The 18,279-nt window shown below is 53.2% G+C and overlaps 2 protein-coding genes across 4 annotated transcripts in view; one reads left to right on the forward strand and one right to left on the reverse strand.

Moving 5' to 3' along the window:
- SART3 (spliceosome associated factor 3, U4/U6 recycling protein) overlaps positions 1-7,351 on the forward strand; it is a 41,837-nt gene extending 34,486 nt beyond the window's left edge. For both annotated transcript variants that reach the window (XM_055550732.1, XM_055550733.1), the window contains exons 13-19: positions 352-464; positions 1,379-1,455; positions 2,062-2,230; positions 3,751-4,205; positions 4,708-4,860; positions 5,589-5,779; positions 6,396-7,351. In XM_055550732.1, coding sequence (XP_055406707.1) covers positions 352-464; positions 1,379-1,455; positions 2,062-2,230; positions 3,751-4,205; positions 4,708-4,860; positions 5,589-5,779; positions 6,396-6,573 — 1,336 coding nt within the window. In that variant the 3' untranslated portion in view covers positions 6,574-7,351. The remainder of the gene's footprint in view (positions 1-351; positions 465-1,378; positions 1,456-2,061; positions 2,231-3,750; positions 4,206-4,707; positions 4,861-5,588; positions 5,780-6,395) is intronic.
- A 995-nt stretch (positions 7,352-8,346) lies between these two features.
- On the reverse strand, positions 8,347-13,898 carry FICD (FIC domain protein adenylyltransferase). Of its 2 annotated transcripts, none has more exons than XM_055550735.1 (3): positions 13,785-13,898; positions 12,064-12,422; positions 8,347-11,247 (listed from the first exon to the last, which is right to left on the reverse strand). In XM_055550735.1, exons 2-3 carry the CDS (start codon positions 12,362-12,364, stop codon positions 10,175-10,177), a joined length of 1,374 nt encoding a protein of 457 aa, XP_055406710.1. In that variant the 5' UTR covers positions 12,365-12,422; positions 13,785-13,898; the 3' UTR covers positions 8,347-10,174. The 2 variants fall into 2 exon arrangements, with proteins under 2 accessions (XP_055406710.1, XP_055406709.1); XM_055550734.1 differs by having other exon boundaries at positions 8,347-11,250.
- Between the last annotated feature and the right edge of the window lie 4,381 nt (positions 13,899-18,279).

Genomic DNA, 18,279 nt, shown 5'->3' on the forward strand with positions numbered 1-18,279 from the left:
CAAGGGGGTGACATCCTAGAATCTCTCTGGGGACTTGCCCCTGTCGCCCAGCTCTTGGGTCCTTGCACACACCTCGCACACGCAAAAGCAGAAGGCCTGGCTGTGGGCCGCTGTTCCCGGGAGCCTCTTGCACCGGCACTGGCTTCTGAGGGAAAGAGCGGTTTAGAAGGAAGCCTTCACTGGTGACGAGGGGGGCGCAGTAAAACCATTGGCACGAAGAGCGCAGTGTCTCCGCGGCGCTGAAGGTGACGCTAGGCTTTGCTGCTGTGGTGGTAGCTGTGTGAAGGTGCCCCCCCCTCCCGTGTCTTCTGCTGGGTCCCTGTGGCCCCAACTCTGTGTTTTCTGCCCCAGGGCCCACGGGGACACGCAGCACTGCAGGAAGGCTCTGCACCGGGCCGTCCAGTGCACCAGCGACTACCCGGAGCACGTCTGTGAGGTGTTGCTCACCATGGAGAGGACAGAAGGTGGGGACCTCGGCACTGCCTCGGGCTCGGGGTTTGTCCCTGAGGCCAGTGTGGTCGCAGGGCTGTAGGCGTAAGGACACATGTGTTTACGGCCCCCCCCTCCCCCCCCGGGGCCTCTGCAATGAGAGCATCATGCGGTGCTCGCCAGTGAGAGGGGAGTCCTGCCGCCCTTCTCACACTGCACATGCAGAGGGACCCGTGGCGGGGCTCTGGCGCAGGCCTCTCGGGGCTCGGGGGCGCTGCTGCTGTGTGCAGCTTCGCTGGGCCCGCTCTTCCCGCTGGGTACCAGGAGCGCTCTTCCCACCCCCAGTCCAGACGAGCAGAGCCGTCTCTGGATGTTGCCAAGGGCTCCCTTGGATCAGCAGAGCCTGTGTTCCAGCAGAGCGCGGTGAGGCCCACGGCAAGACTGCTCTCTGATCACGTGTGCCTCCCTGGTGAATTTCAGAGCCTCCGTATACAGTTTTCACAGGCATTAGTCTGGATTTTGGGTACTAAGAGTCCCTTAGAACTGGAAATAGACACCTAAACAGCAGCATCAGTAAGAAAAACACCTCAGCATTTATCAGATTGAGGATCTCTTAAAATCTTTTGATCTTAGTACAAATGTTTTGTACCTTTTGCATTAGAATGTTTTCAATAATCTTTGCCACAGAGAGCTTGTAATAGAATCTAGTCTGGTTTTCAAGTCTCTTTTCTAAAAGAGAAGAGGTGATCTAAACACACCTGGAAGAACTATTTGAGTTCTGAAACTTGAAACCTATACAAATGAAATCTTAAAATGGAAAACCGATTCTCCAGTTGTTACTGTTGATGAAGAGCTCTCTTCCAGAGGTGTGGGGAAATTAAGACAATTCTATGTTTTTATATCCTTCAAAATCCAGAGAAGTGAAACTTTGCTTCTCCTTCCTTTCAAGGTACTTTAGAAGACTGGGATATAGCTGTTCAGAAAACCGAAACGCGACTAGCTCGAGTCAACGAGCAGAGAATTAAGGTAATGATGCTCTTTGTTTCAAGTCTTTGAACCTCTGAAAGCTTTTTTTTTTTTAATTTCTTATTGGAGTATAGTGGATTTAAAATTCTTATAGTGATTCTGACTGTGTTTGGTATGAATGGTCCTTGTTAAAACCTTTGGGGTCATCCTCTAAGAAGTGTATTTTATTCAGTGTGTTAACTATGAGATCAGTGTTTAAGACTATGTTTTTTTTTAGATTGGCTTAAAATGTTAGCCCCAATAGTAAATCCTTTAGGTAGTGGAGTACTTAAAAATTACTGAAATAGACGAAGAAGATAATAAAGGAGCCTGACTGACGTAGCCTAGTGGTTGGCACGTGAGCACCCCCAGATGACTCAGGGCCCGTTTTATAGATGTTTTCCTTTTTACTGGTGAGCCATTCCTGGGGATCTTGGGAGACATAATATAGACTTGAGATGCAGCTCCTTAAGGGCCTGAAAAGGTGGGACTTAGCACCCCCCCAGCCCACCCTTCCTGGTCTCCTGGGGGTGGCCGACCTCCTGGTGTGCTCACCTCTCCCGTCACAAGTCTGTGGACTTCGTGTAATGGCCACATCCAGTGACGCGTCGTGTCCCGACCTTCCAGGCAGCAGAGAAGGAAGCAGCTCTTGCCCAGCAAGAGGAAGAAAAGGTGGAGCAACGGAAGAGGGCCCGGGCCGAGAAGAAAGCATTGAAGAAGAAGAAAAAGACCAGAGGGGCGGACAAGCACAGAGCCGACGAGGACGATGAAAAGGAGTGGGGCGACGATGAGGAAGGTAACATCTGGCAGGACTTTCATACCTGGAACATCCTAGACTTCCAGACAGGGTGCCAAACAGCACAGAGAACTTCTTTCTGGAACCGTTTGAGGATAAGGTCCCGGAGGGCTTCCCTGGTGGCTCAGACCGTAAAGAATTCCCGTCAGTGCGGGAGGTGCTGGTTGGGTCCCTGGGTCGGGAAGATCCCTGGGGAAGGAAATGGCAACCTACTTCAATATCTTGCCTGGAGAACCCTGTGGACAGAGGAGCCTGGCAGGCTACAGTCCATGGGGTGGCACAGAGTGGGACACAGTAGAGCAAGTAACACACGCAAAGTGCCCGCCGCCTTCCCTGTCACTGCCACCCCTGCCGGCATGCCGTCCCCCGCTGTCCCCTTCCTGAGCGGCGCCTGCCTTCTCCCCCGCTGCGGACTTTCCCTCCCCACCTCACCAGTTGTGGATGTTTCTGTACCCCCAGGCCCTGGCACCTGGCTGCAGCCCTGCCCTGCACCTATACTGTACCCTCCCCCCCCTCCACTTGACTCCCCCCTCGTGGTTTGAGTTGTAGAATTTTCCGGACTGTGTTTCTGTCACCCCTGCCATTTCACGTGTGGGCAGGTGTGGGTCAGATTTATTTCAGCAAACTCAGTCAAGGTAAAGAGTGGTGTCGAGATGCTAAAGGAGGCTCAGCATTTTCCAAGTGCAGAGCTATCAGCCGGAGTCAAAAGTGATGGAGTCATTGTTCATTTCTTGGGGCCTTCAGAAATGATCGTGGGTAGCTCACTGCCCTTTGGAGGTCCTGGTGTAGCAGGGGAAGGCACAGGGGACCTGTGATCTCAGTGACGTGTCATGGGGACTCGGGGAGCTGTGGGTGAGAGTCATGGTGGAGGCTGGGGAAAGCACTGGGGGCCAGCGGGCTGCCCAAAACGGTGAGGTGGCGCCCCTGTGGGGCAGTGGCACTGCACCTGGGCATCAGGGGAGGGCGAGCGAGTGTCCAGGGAGAGGGGGAGAGGGGGCTGGGCCCGCAGAGCACAGCGTGGTTGATTGGAGTAGAGTGGTGTTGTGAAGCTCTGTGGAAAGACATGGGACAGTCATGAATGTGGGGAGGAGCTAGCTCTCTCTACCACTTCTAGGGCGGCCCAGGAAATATGCACTTCCGGGTCACTGAGGTGCTTGTTTACACGTGGCCCCTGGGCTCCATCCCCCTCTCTGCCCTGGGCTTTCCGGGAGGGGTCCTAGGGATTTGCCGGGACAGTGTGGAGACCCCCCAACCTCTATCTCTTGTATGGTTGAGCATGGACGATGAGCATTTAGGATGTCACTTGCACCTGAGTTGTCCCCTCCCCCGGATGTCACTGGGGCCTGGCAAGGAGTGGGATGTGCTGGGAGGGTCGGGAGAGACCTGCCAGAGGGTTGGGGGCGTGCACCCTGGCGTCCGCATGGGTCCAGGCGTCTGGTGGGGAGAGCTGTCTCCCTGCTTGGTGTGCCCTAGTGCCAGGAGACCGTTACCTAACCATCCTTTTCCCTGATGATCCGCAGAGCAGCCCTCCAAGCGCAGGAGGGTGGAGAATAGCGTTCCTCCTGCCGGGGAAGTGGAGCTGGGCTCCGAAGCTGACCTTTCCGGGAGCAGCGCCCCCGCGGCCACGGAGCCCCCCTCGGAGCTGAAGGAGGTGCGGGTGGGCACCCGGCGGAGGGACATGCCCAAGGTGCCGCACGACAGCAGCAAGGACGGCGTCACCGTCTTCGTCAGCAACCTGCCCTACGGGCTGGGGGAGCCGGCCGCCACGCTCCGGCCGCTCTTTGAGGCCTGCGGGGACGTGGTCGAGGTGCGCCCCATCTTCAGTAACCGCGGCGACTTCCGCGGCTACTGCTACGTGGAGTTCAGAGAGGAGGCGGCGGCCCTGCAGGCGCTCCAGCTGGACCGGCAGAGTGTCGAGGGCCGGCCCATGTTCGTCTCCCCCTGTGTGGACAAGAGCAAAAACCCTGACTTCAAGGTTGGTTTGGGGGGTAAGCCCGCCTTTCCATAGGTTGCAGAGGGACAGACTAAATGCCCTTTGCTGCAGCCTTCCGTCTTTAGGATCTAAGTGGAACGTTTGTTTGGAGTGAAATGCCTGAATTAACTGGGTCCGTTCAGAGCTGGTCCGCTGAGGTCTCTACGCGGGGCTGGTCACTGAGCTGCTGGTGTTGACGAGTGATGGTAGCAGTAGGCACCGTGTAACAGCTTCTCGCCGTGGGGTGGTTAGGAGTGACGGGGCTGCGCCCAGCGCCTGGTGTGTTACCTTTCGACCCTCACCCAGACTCGGAGAATGGTGGCCTTTATTCTGGCTGTTTTCCAGAGGAGGAAGTGAAGGCTTTGAGAAGTGAGGGACTTGCGCAGGGCGAGTGAGCAGTTCTTTGCACCCAGAGCCAGCTCTGGCCCAGCCTGTGGATGAGGCTTGACCCTGTGGTGTGGGGAGCTGGGCTGGGCCCGGGGTGAGTCCTCTCCCTCCTCCATAGGTGTTCAGGTACAGCACTGCCCTGGAGAAACACAAGCTGTTCGTGTCGGGCCTGCCCTTCTCCTGCACCAAAGAGGAACTCGAGGAGATCTGCAAGGCCCATGGCGCCGTGAAAGACATCCGGCTGGTCACCAACCGGGCTGGGAAACCCAAGGTCGGTGTCTGAGCCTGGAGCCCGGGGGAGCCTCTGTTCAGATTACTTGGTTCTAGAGTGGTTTCTGGTTTGTCTGCTAAGAAACAGACAAGAAGTTAACAGAAGGATAGGTGAACTAGGCTCTTTCCATTTGGAGTCAGGTTAACTTGTATGTAGATAACTACATTGAAAAGAAAAAGGCGTTGCAAGAAACGTTACCACGAATTAGCAGGGGCTCCAGTGTGGCCCCAGGCTGTGGGGCCTTGGGGTGCAGTGCCTCCCTTTGCAGTCTCCTCCCTCCCGCCCGGACCCCTCTTCACGAGGCCTCCGGCATCTCCTCGAATCCCTGCCCTGGTGTCCCCCTTATTGTGTTCTCCCCCTCTGGTTCCTCAGCCTCCTGTGAAATCCTTGACCACGTTTTGAGTAGTTGTTTAAGAAGAGTTTGGTTTAAGAGAGGCCCCTTCATGTTTGTCCAGGTTAATTGAGAGCTGACGAATATATAGGCATTACTGGGTTTATGCTGGCCCATCTCTGGCACATGGTGCATAGAACTTGAAGAGTTGTCTGAAGTTACAGTCAGTTGCAGAAATAGGGGAGACTGGGTCAGGGAAGGAATCTATAGGCCAAGGGAGGTGGCGGTGGGGCAGGGAAACCCAAGGGAGGGGCTCTCTGAACCGGTCCGGGGGCCTGAGTGGGGAGCCGCGTCCTGGCTTGCAGCGCTGACCTGGCCAGGCCTTCCTCATCCTCAGGGCCTGGCCTATGTGGAGTACGAGAACGAATCGCAGGCATCGCAGGCCGTCCTGAAGATGGACGGTATGACCATCAGAGAGAACGTCATCAAAGTGGCTATCAGCAACCCGCCGCAGAGGAAGGTTCCGGAGAAGCCTGAGGCGAGGAAGGCCCCAGGGAGTGCCCTGCTGCCGCGGCAGGTCTACGGGGCGTAAGTGTCGTGTGCACTGGTGCGGCCTTGTGGTGGCACCACGGTGACCTTGTTTCCCTCTAGGGCAGTGAGTTAGACGGAGGGTCAGGCCTGCCTGCTCCGTCCCGGGGCAGGGGTTCCCCAGCAAGTCCATGCCTAGGGCCAGCCCAGAAGTGGGCCCTCCCTCATCTACACTGGTTTACACCAGTGGTTTATTTAAGTGTTAAAAGGTTTTTAAAAGATGGTGGTCACTCTGAAGTCCCCTTTGGCAGGTGGATCCACGTGTGTGAGTCCCAAACCTGACAGCTGGGTGTTCGCCAACTGTAACCCCAGCAGAGCTGTGTCCTCAGCCCATGGGCACGAGGCAGCGAGGTCACAAGGTTGTCTGGTGAGGTCTGTACGGTCACAGCCGTTCTGTCCACCCTATGTGTGATGGTGTTGCACAGGCGTGGCCCTGGCTAAACAGTTGTGGAAAAGGCGGAGTTTGTTAAAGTCACTGTCACCTGATAACCAGGGTCGGGGAGCTCAGGGCTCGTCTCAGCCTTGTTTGTCACCTTTCACCTCTTGTGTTGGGGTGGTCCTGGCTCACGCCACCAGTTGTTGCTTTGGGAGGTCCATGCAGTGTTTGCTCTTCCAGGCGGGGGAAGGGGAGGACCCAGCTCTCTCTGCTGCCTCGTGCCCTGCAGCGCCCCAGCGCCGCCACCGCCCAGGCTGAGAATGGTCCCGCCACCCCGCCGGCAGGCGCCACCCCGGCCACCACTGAGGCTCCCAAGATGTCCAATGCCGACTTCGCCAAGTTGCTTCTGAGAAAGTGAGTGGGACGGTGCGAGAAGGGAAATGCCTTACTTCACGCTGGCCGGGAAGACGCCTGGTGCCCAGCAGGGCCCTGGCCATGCAGGGCCAGGTGCAGGGCGCGGCCACGCGCTTCCTCTGGTTTAGGCAGGACTGGAAAAGGGTGTCCAGGGAAAGAGGTTGTGAGTGCTCCCTCATATTGAGGGCAAAAGGACGAAAACCACCACTCCACAGGCTGGGTGCAGGGTGTAGTTTTCTGAGATACCTGTGTGTCTTGAAAGAGCTGAGAAACAGAAGTGAAACTCGAACACACTGTTCTGAGACCCACTTGTCTAAGTATTTTTGGCCAACTCTGGTCCCTTTTTATAAGACACTTCTGTACACCCTGCACAGCACATGTGCCCGTCACTCTTTTAATTTTTAAAAGACAAAATGGCAGATGCTAGTAATTCACCAGAATGGCCTATTTTAGTAAAGGGGTGGGGAGGGGACGTCACTTAAAAAACATCTGATGGAGTTTTGTTCACGGGGGCTGTGCGTTTTTATATTATGTATTTGTAAATGACTTGTCAACCCATTGTTTTGTTTGCCTCAAAGCAAAATATTTGTGACATTTGTTTTGTGTAGGAACTTTGCGTGCCATCTGCTGTGGCCCATTTTCTTTGCCTAGTGACTAGTGAACTGTGTTCTTTGTCTAAATACTGAGTTTCAGCCCTTTGGTTTTGTTTAAATACCATGTCAAGTGCAAACTTAAATTCTCTCCATTTAGCTTTGTTTATTAAACTCAAGTTCTCTTTAAAACGTCTTGCAGAAAGGTACTCAGATGTGTGTTCAAATATGTACTTTGAAATGGGTGTGCCTTGCTTTACCTGATAGATGTGTAAATAGACCTTTTGTAAGTCAGATCTGGTTCTGCTTTAAACCATTTCAGCTGTGAGACCTCCAGTTTGCAGCAGTTCAGCATCTACAGCTTTTCTACCCCTCATCTTTTATCCAGCATTTATTCCTTTGAAAGTGACGTTGCCAGTTCAGTAGGAAAACTGACTTTATAAAGGCACTTGGGGGGAAAATATTGGAATTCTTTCCTTGGTGATGAAAAATTGGCTCATTTATCTGTTTTTAAAGGTTTTATGCATCAGTCAGGCTTTACTGTACTTTTTAGTGTAACATTTTTAATGGACCATTTGAAACAGGTAAGTGGACAGAATAGTAAACTAAACCCCATACGCCTGTCATCGAACTTCAGCCTTGTTCAGCCCGTCTTCGTCTCCACCTCTCTCCTGTACCCCCTGGGTCCCACAGGGAGACCCCATACATCACAGCGCCCCTACTATTGGAGCACCTGTCTCTACAGACTTAAAAACCATGGTTTTATTGTTATTTCTAGAAACATGAGTAGTGTTAATGTCAGCCATCCAGACAAATTGCCAATTTCCTATTGTTTCATAATAACCCTTTTAATCTGTAGGTTCTCTGTACCTCATCTTTTGCACAGAACGCTTGTTAGGTGTTTTTGAATTCAGGCAGCAGCTTTAAAGCTGTCGGAAGAGCCTGTGTTCTCTGGGGGTGGCTGGCCGTCCACTCTGTGCGGAGGCCTGTTCTTTGGGTGAGAGGCTGCGGGTCAGGTGGGACCAGGGGGCCGTGAACCTCCGCTCTCAGTCCAGGTCGCAGGGCGCTAGGTAACGGTGGTGTCCTCCTGCTGTTCCAGTCCTCTGACCTCACTTCGTCCTCAGGTGTACACAGAGCTTGTTAGAGGTGGGCCTTTCAGACTTGAGCGGGACCCCATTTAGGTGCAGGCTGTCGACTGTCCCAGAAATAGATTTTCAGGAACATAGGAGTGGGTTTGTGTTGTCCCTGGCTTGGCGGGGGCGGGGGCGGTGAGGAGGAACCGATGGTGAAGAGACACATGAAAAACCATTTCAGTCATTTCAGTCTTAGTGCAAGGTCAGTGGTTCATCCCCGTTGGCATACCAGCCAGTTCTGTCTCTCTCGCTTGTGACATTACCATCTTGGGTCTTTCTTGTTTTTCTCTCTCAACAATACAGGGCTAAAGTTCTGAAGGAGTCCCTCCTTCATCCCTAGGACAGATGGGAACATCTCGAGGAAGGTAGCAAGGTCTTAGGCATTTATGTAACAAAATACTTTATTAGTAATTTCTTAAAATAACACCCTTCAAATATAGCTAAAGTGCAAATTTCTCCCTCTAGTACAAGGCAAGCCCTTCAGTCAGGCTTCCTTGGTGTGCCTACAAAAAGCAAAACGGTAGAAGAGTTAAGGTTTAAGAAATATCTTATGGCATACAAATAGAAAAATATCTTTATCAAGTTTTGAATAACTCATTTGGGGCCATTTCATACATCTTTTCACTTGTTACACAAGTAAATAACTGTAGAAACACTACATCAGAAGAGGGTCTTCATTACCGTCAGGATCTGAATTGTCTCCTCACACAACACTCGGTGGGCATTCACCCTCATTCAGACGCTGACAGTCCAGTGTTGGACATCACTGGCTCGGTCCCCAGAAAAGGGGCTCGATGGTGTCCAACCTCTGGACTGAACGGCAGCAGTTGTGTTGGCATCTGTGTCAGGTAATGACTGAAAAGACTCTGCCTCCGTAACGACAGTGTGGGTGTGTTACATGTAACATTTCATCTTTTTACAAGTTGCTAGAAAAATAAGGCCACGCCAAGGCAATCTATGCTGCTTCCCCCGAGGGGACAGGGGCCGTGGGGCCGGTAAGTGGACAAGAGGGACGCATCCTGGCTGTGGCTGAGGGTGTTTCTTGGTTCCCACAGAGCGGTGTCCTAACTCATCACAAACTCTTGTCTGGCACTGACTTGGCATCTGTCTTCTTTGATGTGTCGTAACACTTGATTTGCAGCAGGATTTAACTGTCAGGTGACAAACCCAGAGAACCTTTAGACTAAAACATCTGGTCTGAATTGGTGCAAATATGAGAAACATTACCAGGCTAGCCACACCTCTTCTTAGAGAAACAGCCACCTCTAGGACCAGTTTGGAAACTGTGGCTCAAAGCATGTTCCTAGAGACATGGTGAATGCTCACTTCCTGTCTCAGAAATCTGCTCTACCAGTAAGATTAGTCACAACACTAAGCTCTGTTGGGGAGCCAATGCCTGTAAGAAAGCAAGCTTTCAATCCTTTCTCAACTGCGACCAGGTCCTCCTCAGCCATGCTTACGTCTCAGGGAGGCACAGACCCTCTCAGCTGGTTCCAAAAAGTGCTGGAAGGAGTTACTCCTCCAGGGCTCAGCCCACACTCCTCACCTTAGTGCAAATTTTGCTCCAGAACCTGTGTTCTGGTCACACAAGCATGGATGCCCGCGAAGCCACTGGGACCACCCCAGGGGTCAGGGCCACCAGCAAACACCACACGTGTGCCAGGTCAAAGGAAAATAAATAACTTGGCTCAGATATAAGGTATCTTGGGGGCAAGGCTTAATAATTTAGTTTTCTTCTTTAAAGAGACATTTGGAGGTAAAGAATGTTTTCAGTTTCTTACCCATCTCCTCCTGCTCTAGGAGATGACTAGGTTTCTAGAAATGTGGAGTTTTTTTTCCCTCCACTGGGACATCCCTTGCCACCAAGGAGGGATTTATAGTGTTAGGGCTTCACCGGCAGCGTCTCCTTGAACCCAGAGTGGTTGGGTCTGGCCTCTGGCAGTGCCACCGGGTACTCCGTGGTGGCGAAGAGCAGGGTGTCCAGGGTGGTCTCCGTGCACTTGGCGATGAAGCGGATGAAGGGCCTTACATCGCCCTCGTTGGCGACCTCCAGCACGTGGTAGTACTCGGACCGCTGCTCCTTGCGGATGGTGATGGGCGGGTAGCCCGCCTGCATGAGGATGAGGTTCATGAGCAGGCGCGAGGTCCTGCCGTTGCCGTCAATGAAGGGGTGGATGTAGACGAGCTTGTAGTGGGCCAGGGCCGCAAACTCCACCGGGTGCAGGCTCATGGTGTCCTCAGAGTTGAGCCACTGCACAAACTCCTGCATCTGCTTCTCCACCTCCTGCGGGTGGGGCGGAATGTGGTGGCCCACCAGGACCTGCGTGGTGCGGAAGCGGCCGGCCTCCACGGGGTCCACGTAGCCCAGCACCCGCCGGTGGATCTCCAACACGTCGCCGATGCTGACGGAGCCCACGCGGGACAGCAGCGTCGTGTTCACGTATGTCATGGCCGCGTGCACGCCGATGACCTCGTTCTGCTCCTCCAGGCTCTTCCCCGGCACCGCGTAGCGCGTCTCCAGGATGTGCCTGATCTCTGAGAGCGTGAGGGTGTTGCCCTCGATGGCCACCGTGTGGTAGATGTGGTGGTAGTATGTCTCTTCCATCACCCGGCGCAGCGCGGAGTTGCCCTTGGGAATGGACATGACCTTCTTCACTTTGCTGTCGATGATGCTGAAGAAGCGCTGGTCGATCTCCTCCACCAGCGGCAGCGTGCGGTCGCGGTTGACCAGCGCCTTCTCATGGTGGGGCGCGATGGTCAGCGCGCGGGTGTACAGGTAGTCCGCCTGGATGATGTCCTTGTCCTCCTCCGAGAAGATGCCGAACTCGTTGAGCGCGTCCACAAAGCCCGGGTCCATCTTGAGGGCGTGCAGGAAGAGCTTGTGGGCCTTCTGCCGCTTGCCCTGCCGTTTCATCTCCAGGGCCTGGTTCAGAGCTGCTTTGGCCTCCAACTTGCCTGCTAGAAAAGAGCCAGAGGCCCGGGTCAGGGAGGATGGGGGCAGGCAGAGGACGTTCAGGGGGGCCATCACCTGGGCTGTCTCCCCCACAGCCTCAGGGCCCCCTCCAGCCAGGCTGTACCTGCCCTTCCGTGTGCCTGTGCAGACAGGTTTGTTCTCTGCAGCTCCGTGGGGCCTTGGGCTGGTCATTGTCCACTCAGTCCCCGAGCCACTCCCTACCATGCGGGCATCAGCTGGGTGCCCTGGCCCACTCTGAGCGGTCATGTTCCTGGACGGCCGCAGTGCCCATCAGGAGGCCCTCCCCTACAGCTGCTCCAGCTCGAGGCCACTCTAGTGACTTCTGGAGGTGCGGGTCCCTTCTCCCTGCATCCACCCGGCCCCTTTAGACCCTGACTGTGAGGGGCTCCCCACTGCTGCTAGGCCCTGGGGGGCTTCCTCATCCCTGGACCTTTTGACCTAACGGTTTTCACCCAGACCCTCCATTACACCTGGCCCTTTGCTGCCCTCCCACCTTCAGTGCCAGCCACATCTACTGGCTGGCTTTTAGTTCAAGGGTGCAGCGCCCTCCTACCCTTTCCACCTGGATCACTCTCCTCTCATACCATCTTCCTCAGATCTCTGAAGGTGTCCCCTCCTTCAGGGAGCCTTCCTGGCGTGCTCCCTTGGCTCCCTGTGCTCCATAGCACCACCCAAATCTTGGCCACCTATCACCTTGTCTAGCTGGGAGCTCAGGGCAACCATGTGCCCTGCACACAGGACATAGCAGGCCCGCTGAACACCTGTGGGATCAACAGTGGTTGAATGGCCAGTCTTACCTGGAGAGGCCTTGGTCTTGACCGCCAGCAGCGCCGCACCCCTGGAGGTGAGACTGAGCTCCGTGGACGGCCTGGTGCTCTTGGTGACAGCGGGCTGTGCCCGCTCCAGCTTGCTCCTGAGCAGGTAGAAGCCCTTGAGCACAGTCAGACAGTGCTCTTCCACGGTCCCCAGCGGCAGCAGCAGGGCCAGCAGGGAGCCCAGCACCATGCTCAGCAGCATCGCCCACAGGAAGCGGCCCCAGACTGAGACCCACTTTGGTTCAGTCACTGCCATCACCGAAGCCATCGACATGAGGGTCATCTGGGCCCAGGGGCGGGCCCCTTGCACACATCCACAGGGGCCTGGGGGAGAGCGGGACCTGCAGGAGGTGAAGCAGGGGAACGACACCTTCAGGACACAGGTTTGGCTTCAGCAGAGTCTCAGAGACCTACCCCCTCACCCCCACGCCTCTTAACTGATGACCGGGGGTGGGGGCAAGGCAAAGATGGGTGCCACGTCCAGGGTGGTGCGACTGAAAAGGAACGCTGCTGCCGCTCAACACTTACTAAACACTTGCTGTGTGCCAGACCCCGTGCTGAACCCTGGTGGCAGCCTCATACAATCTCTCCTGTGGTCTTCAAGCAGGAGCCTGGCTCTGCAGCTGAGACAGGTTCAGGGAAGTGAAGGCCCTTGCCCAGAGGCACTTGGACAGCAAGTGATGGCCTTGGGACCTGAGTGTGGAACCCATGGCTCTAGTCTCCCCACTTAGGCACAAATCTCTGTGGCCTCAGACCCGACACTGGGTGTTCTGGATACACAAGACACGTCCAAAACAACTAGGGCAGTTCTGAGACTCGTTTGAGGAGTACAACTGTTTGGGGGCCCGATTTATTGCCACCTGGGCAACCACCTCCCCCTGCCCTGGCCCTGACATTACCCACAATACTGTTTCCCGCTCTGGCCTTCCTTTTCTGGCCTGTCCAGCAGGCATCTGGCCTAGAGTTTGGGCAGTCTGAGTATCTTAAGAGGAACTCAGGTTCTGGGTCTGAGACCATGACTGCCCTCTGTGACAATGAGCAGGTGCTTGGGGCTGGCAGTGGGAGCGGAGGAGTCCAGTCTGCAAGCACCATCATGCTAACAATAAGCATTTATTAGGCAACTATGGTGTGCTGGGGACTGAGCTGAGTACCAGCTGCGCCTTATCTCCGCCCTCATCATCCCACGGAGGTAAGCTGCCCCAGGCATTACCTTTTCAGCTGAGGAAGACTAACACACTGATTAAGTCAATACCCAGACCACCCACAAAAAGTAAACAGGCATCAGGAACGAACCCCCAGTGCATCTGTGTCTAGAGTACCTAGGTCTTAACACAACCAGGGCCCAAGCACCTACTCCTGGTACTAGACCAAGACCCAGAACTGATGACGTTTCGGGGGGGGGGCTGGCTGGTCGATACTGAACATCTGAAAGGCTTAGTACAAACTCTAATGGGGAGGTACAGAAGAGGGTGCGGGTCACTGCTCCGTCCAGGTGGTCGGGGCTCTCCGGCCGGGCTGCAGCTTGCCAGGGAGGAAGTGCGTTCCTGGCAGGCACGAAATCTCAATGCTCATTAGCTAGGAAGAGGGAAACTGAGGACCTGAGAGGACACTGAACTAAGGTCATCCTGGGGACCCGCCCCGTTCCGAATCCCACCCAGGGTTCACTGCCCCGCTGCTCCCTTCCCCGCCCACCCCCTCCTCACCTCGCGCCGCTGCGGGGCCCTGTTGCCGCCTTCTCAGCGCTCGCAGTCTTGGCCGGCGGCCGGCTCCCAGGACCTCCGCCGCCGGCCCGTAGCCCCGCCCTCGGCGACTCGCCATTGGTCGGCCCGCCAGCCTCTTCGCAGCCGATTGGCTTCCTCAACTTGTCGGCGTCTCGCACTTCCGGGTTCCTGCGTCGGCCTCCGCTTTCCCGGGAAAGACGCGCCGTGGGGCACTCCCATTGGCTGACTCCTGTATCGGTCTCGTGCTCGAAAGGGCCAATAAGCAATAGGGAGGGCGGGGCCAGGGCGACCAGCGGGACTACTGGGCACGGGGAAAACCCCCGCCTAGGAGGTTTTGGGGCCTTCTGGGTAGCGACTGGGAAACGAGGTTCCGATTGCCTTTCCCTTAGGCCCAGGGGAGGATGAAAAAGGGCCCGGGGAAGGAGGGAACCTCAGTTTTCTTAGGTGTAGAATGAGGAGGCTGATGGTTTAAACCTGTCTGACTTCCCAGCCCGCATTCACAGCCTGGTCTCTGCTACCAGGGCTGCCGGCTTCTCTCTCTCACCTTCTTTTCCTCCTAAGTTTTAAATTTACATACTCTTGAGAAGAGCCAGCCTGGTTCTCCTGCCTCCCGGTGTGGACAAAGAATGTTGCCTGCCATTTTAGTAAACAAAGAATGTTGCTGCCATTCCTGTAAACAACAGAGTATGGCCATCCCAGAAGCCATCAACCGGCTGCCCAGAGGGTGTGTCCTGAGGGGAATTCAGGATGGGGAAAAATAGGATAGGGGGCCCAGACAGTTCAGATGCAATCAAAAGAATAATTTCAACGAGCCTAGATTCTTCCACCTTCTCATATATAGGAGAGCACTAAAATCATTAACTTGAGGTGTCGGTTTTTGTGATTAACGGTCAGGTTTGGATGTTCAACTGCATCCCTCCCCCACCACCCCCTCCACACGGCCCCAGCAAAAACTCATCCTAGCTCCTTCCTTACCTGTTTGGAACAGATCTTCAGAGCTGAGAGACTGTGCATTGGGCCATATAGTCCTCAGTAATGTGCCCGAAGAAAACAACTTTGAGGTTGTAATGGTGTCTGTTTGTTTTTTTTTTTTTTTCCTTCAGTTGACAGAAGTTTTCCTTGAAGCAGAGAGCTGAAACCTCCATCTTAATTCACAAATATTGACATTAAACATGCAGGATGTATCCAGAAATGCTAAGCTCTAAGTACATGAGGTTAAAAAAAATTGTTACTACTACAGATTCTGAAGTCAGAGAGACCTAGGCTTAAATTCAGACTTTGTCACCTCCACTCTTTGTGTCCTTGGGCAAGTCTCAGTTCCCCCATTTGTAAAATGGGGGCTAACAGCCTGCCTTGCTTTTGCCCTGAAGTTTGGGATTTGCAGAAGCCCTGACACCAAATCAGCTCCTCTTATCCCATGCACAGCACACCAAAATGCTGAGAAGCTGAGGTTTACAACTAACAGGATTTATTCAAAAGGCAGCCAAGTGAGGAGACAGGAGAACAAATCTCAGATCCTTCTCTCTGAAAGCCAGGGGCTCAGGGTATTTACTTGAGTTTCTCTTGGGTTTCCCTCGTGGCTCAGCTGGTAAAGAAACTGCCTGCAATGTGGGAGACCTGGGTCCAGCCTCTGGATTGGGAAGATCCCCTGGAAAAGGGAAAGGCTACTGACTCCAGTATTCTGGCCTGGAGAATTCCATGGACTGTATAGTCGATGGAGTTGCAAACACTGAGCGACTTTTATAACAGAAGGGAAAGGGGTAGGGCACAACTTTTGAAAGAATGACATAGCCCAAGGACACAAGATAAACCAATTAGAATCAAGGGGGACCAAGATGGCAGACTAAACTAGACCTTGATTCTCAATCAGCAAGTGAAATGACACACCCAGAGGTGCCATGACAGTTCCAAGGCACTGTCAAAAGACCAAGAAGTGGGCGGTGGCCCAAATCCTGGAAATCTCCGCCCCTTCTCAAAAATGGATTAATAATCCTCCCACTCATTAGCATATTAAATTACCCAGCCTATAAAAACTAACCATGCCACATTTTGCGCCACACTCGCCCTTTGCAATGGCCCGTGCTCTATCGGTGCTGGGCTCTATCAGAGTGTGCTTATCTCTATATCTGAATAAATCCACTACTTACCTATCATTTTGTCTCTCACCAAATTCTTTCTGTGATGAGACATCAAGAACCCGAGCTTCATTAGGTCCTGAAACCAGGTACCATGGGTTTTGGCTGGGTTTGAGTCCCAGCCATGTGTGTTCAAGTTCCAAGCAGGGTTTTGGCTGCATTTGAGTCCCAAATATTGTTTCTTGGGCTCCAAAATCACTGCAGATGGTGACTGCAGCCATTAAATTAAAAGATGCTTGCTCCTTGGAAGAAAAATTATGACCAAACTAGACAGCATATTAAAAAGTAGAGACGTTACTTTGCCAACAAAGGTCTGTCTAGTCAAAGCTATGGTTTTTCCAGTAGTCATCTATGGATGTGAAAGTTGGACTATAAAGAAAGCTGAGCACCCAAGAGTTGTTGCTTTTGAACTGTGGTGTTGGAGAAGACTCTTGAGAGTCCTTTGGACTGCAAGGAGATCCAACCAGTCCATCCTAAAGGAAATCAGTCCTGAATATTCATTGGAAGGACTGATGCTGAAGCTGAAACTCCAATACTTTGGCCACCTCATGCGAAGAGCTGACTCATTTGAAAAGACCCTGATTCTGGGAAAGACTGAAGGCAGGAGGAGAAAGGGATGACAGAGGATGAGATGGTTGGATGGCATCACCGACTCAATGGACATGAGTTTGAGTAAACTCCGGGAGTTGGTGATGGAAAGGGAGGCCTGGAGTGCTGCAGTCCATGGTGTTGCAAAGAGTCAGACACGACTGAACAACTGAACTGAACTGAGTCCCAGTCATGTGGGTTCAAGTCCCAAGCAGGGTTTTGGCTGAGTTCAAGCCCCAGCCCCATGGGTTTGAGTCCCAAACTGGGTTTAGGCTGGGTTCGAGTCCCAGTACGTGGGTTTAAGTCCCAATCTGTAGTAAATGATTTCACTTTCACTTTCAGGGTATTTACAAGATGAATAAAGCTGCTGGGTGGTTGGAGGCATGGGGACCATGGGGCAGGTAACTGGAAGAAGGCGTGAAAATGATGGTTCTGTGCAGGCATAACTAAGCTACAGGCCTCCACACATTCAAAAGGTCACAGAGGGACCCTCACCATGCCCAGGTGAAGGGTGGGTGATCCTAACCCATCTCAACCAGCTCAGTTCAATCTAGACACAACTGACTCCAGCTCTGGTAAACATCTTATTGTTTAGCTACGGGCGCTTGTGACACGTAGCAGGGGCCTATAGTAATTCTCCCTATGCCCCCTGCCTGCCTTTTGTCTGTGGAGAAACTTTCACCGACAATGAGTGTAATCGGAGAAGTGAGAAAATGCAGACACAGAGGAAGAGAGTCCAACAAGATTAAATAATAGCTTTGTCATTATGTACAGTCAAGGACCTTTTGTGGGCTATAGATAATATTCTAAGTCATATCTTGTGAGCTGTCTGATAGATACTGAAACCCCCACCAGTGGAAGAAGTTAACTACCTGATGGCCAGAATAGCCATGACATAAGCTGCCACAGTTCCAAGAACTGGCCTCAAGAAAATGGGAACAAACCAACCCTGGACCTGAAGATTAATTGTACTTAAAACAATCAAAATGATGCTGGTCAGACTGCCATACAACCAGTTTCAAGATGACTGTCGGAGCTGACGGTGCTGTTTGTACGTGCAGCCCCCTTCCTCCACCTGTAGAAGCTCTTTCCCACTGTTTGTGGTGGGTGGGGGTAAGAAGTCAGCCTATGGACTGAAATCCTTCCTCCACCACCCTGGTTGCGGGCAACAAAAATAAAGCAAACTTTTGTTCCATTAGTGTTGCTTCTTTATCAGCTGTTGAGCAGCGAACAGTCCATGCTGCACTTTGAGTTACGCTTGGGGGACACACAACTCTTAAAATGACCTTAGTGGAGGCAGATGAAATGGATTCGACCCATGGGTGCCCCTATTTTTGGATCATTCCTTAATCTTAATAAAGGCAACAACTGTTCTGACTCCTTCTTGCTGAGAAGGGGTGTAGCTTGATGAATCAAACCATTTAGCACCATTCATTTGAAAATATTCTCTTGTTCCCAGATTCGAGTCAACATTTTGATCCCAATAAACAATCACCACCTACATACCAGCTGTCGGCATTTATAGGCCCAAGACTGGTAACTAAAATTGCAAAGATGTAGCCAGAGGAGGAACACAGAATGCCAGACATTTGAAGCTCCAATACTTTGGCCACCTGATACAAAGAACTGACTCATTGGAAAGGACCCTAATGCTGGGAAAGACTGAAGGCAGGAGGAGAAGGGGACGACAGAGGATGAGATGGTTGAATGGCATCACCGACTCAATGGACAGGAGTTTGAGTAAGCTCTGGAAG

This window comes from Bubalus kerabau, chromosome 16 (assembly GCF_029407905.1).
Source record: "Bubalus kerabau isolate K-KA32 ecotype Philippines breed swamp buffalo chromosome 16, PCC_UOA_SB_1v2, whole genome shotgun sequence".
Lineage (NCBI taxonomy): Eukaryota > Metazoa > Chordata > Mammalia > Artiodactyla > Bovidae > Bubalus > Bubalus kerabau.

Bases quoted from the DNA above. Each gene is read 5' to 3' on its own strand.
- FICD (XM_055550734.1), bottom strand. From the start codon at position 12,364: ATGACCCTCATGTCGATGGCTTCGGTGATGGCAGTGACTGAACCAAAG. The intron at 11,251-12,063 runs GTAAGACTGGCC...GCTCTTTTCTAG, and splicing joins CAAGACCAAGGCCTCTCCAG to CAGGCAAGTTGGAGGCCAAA.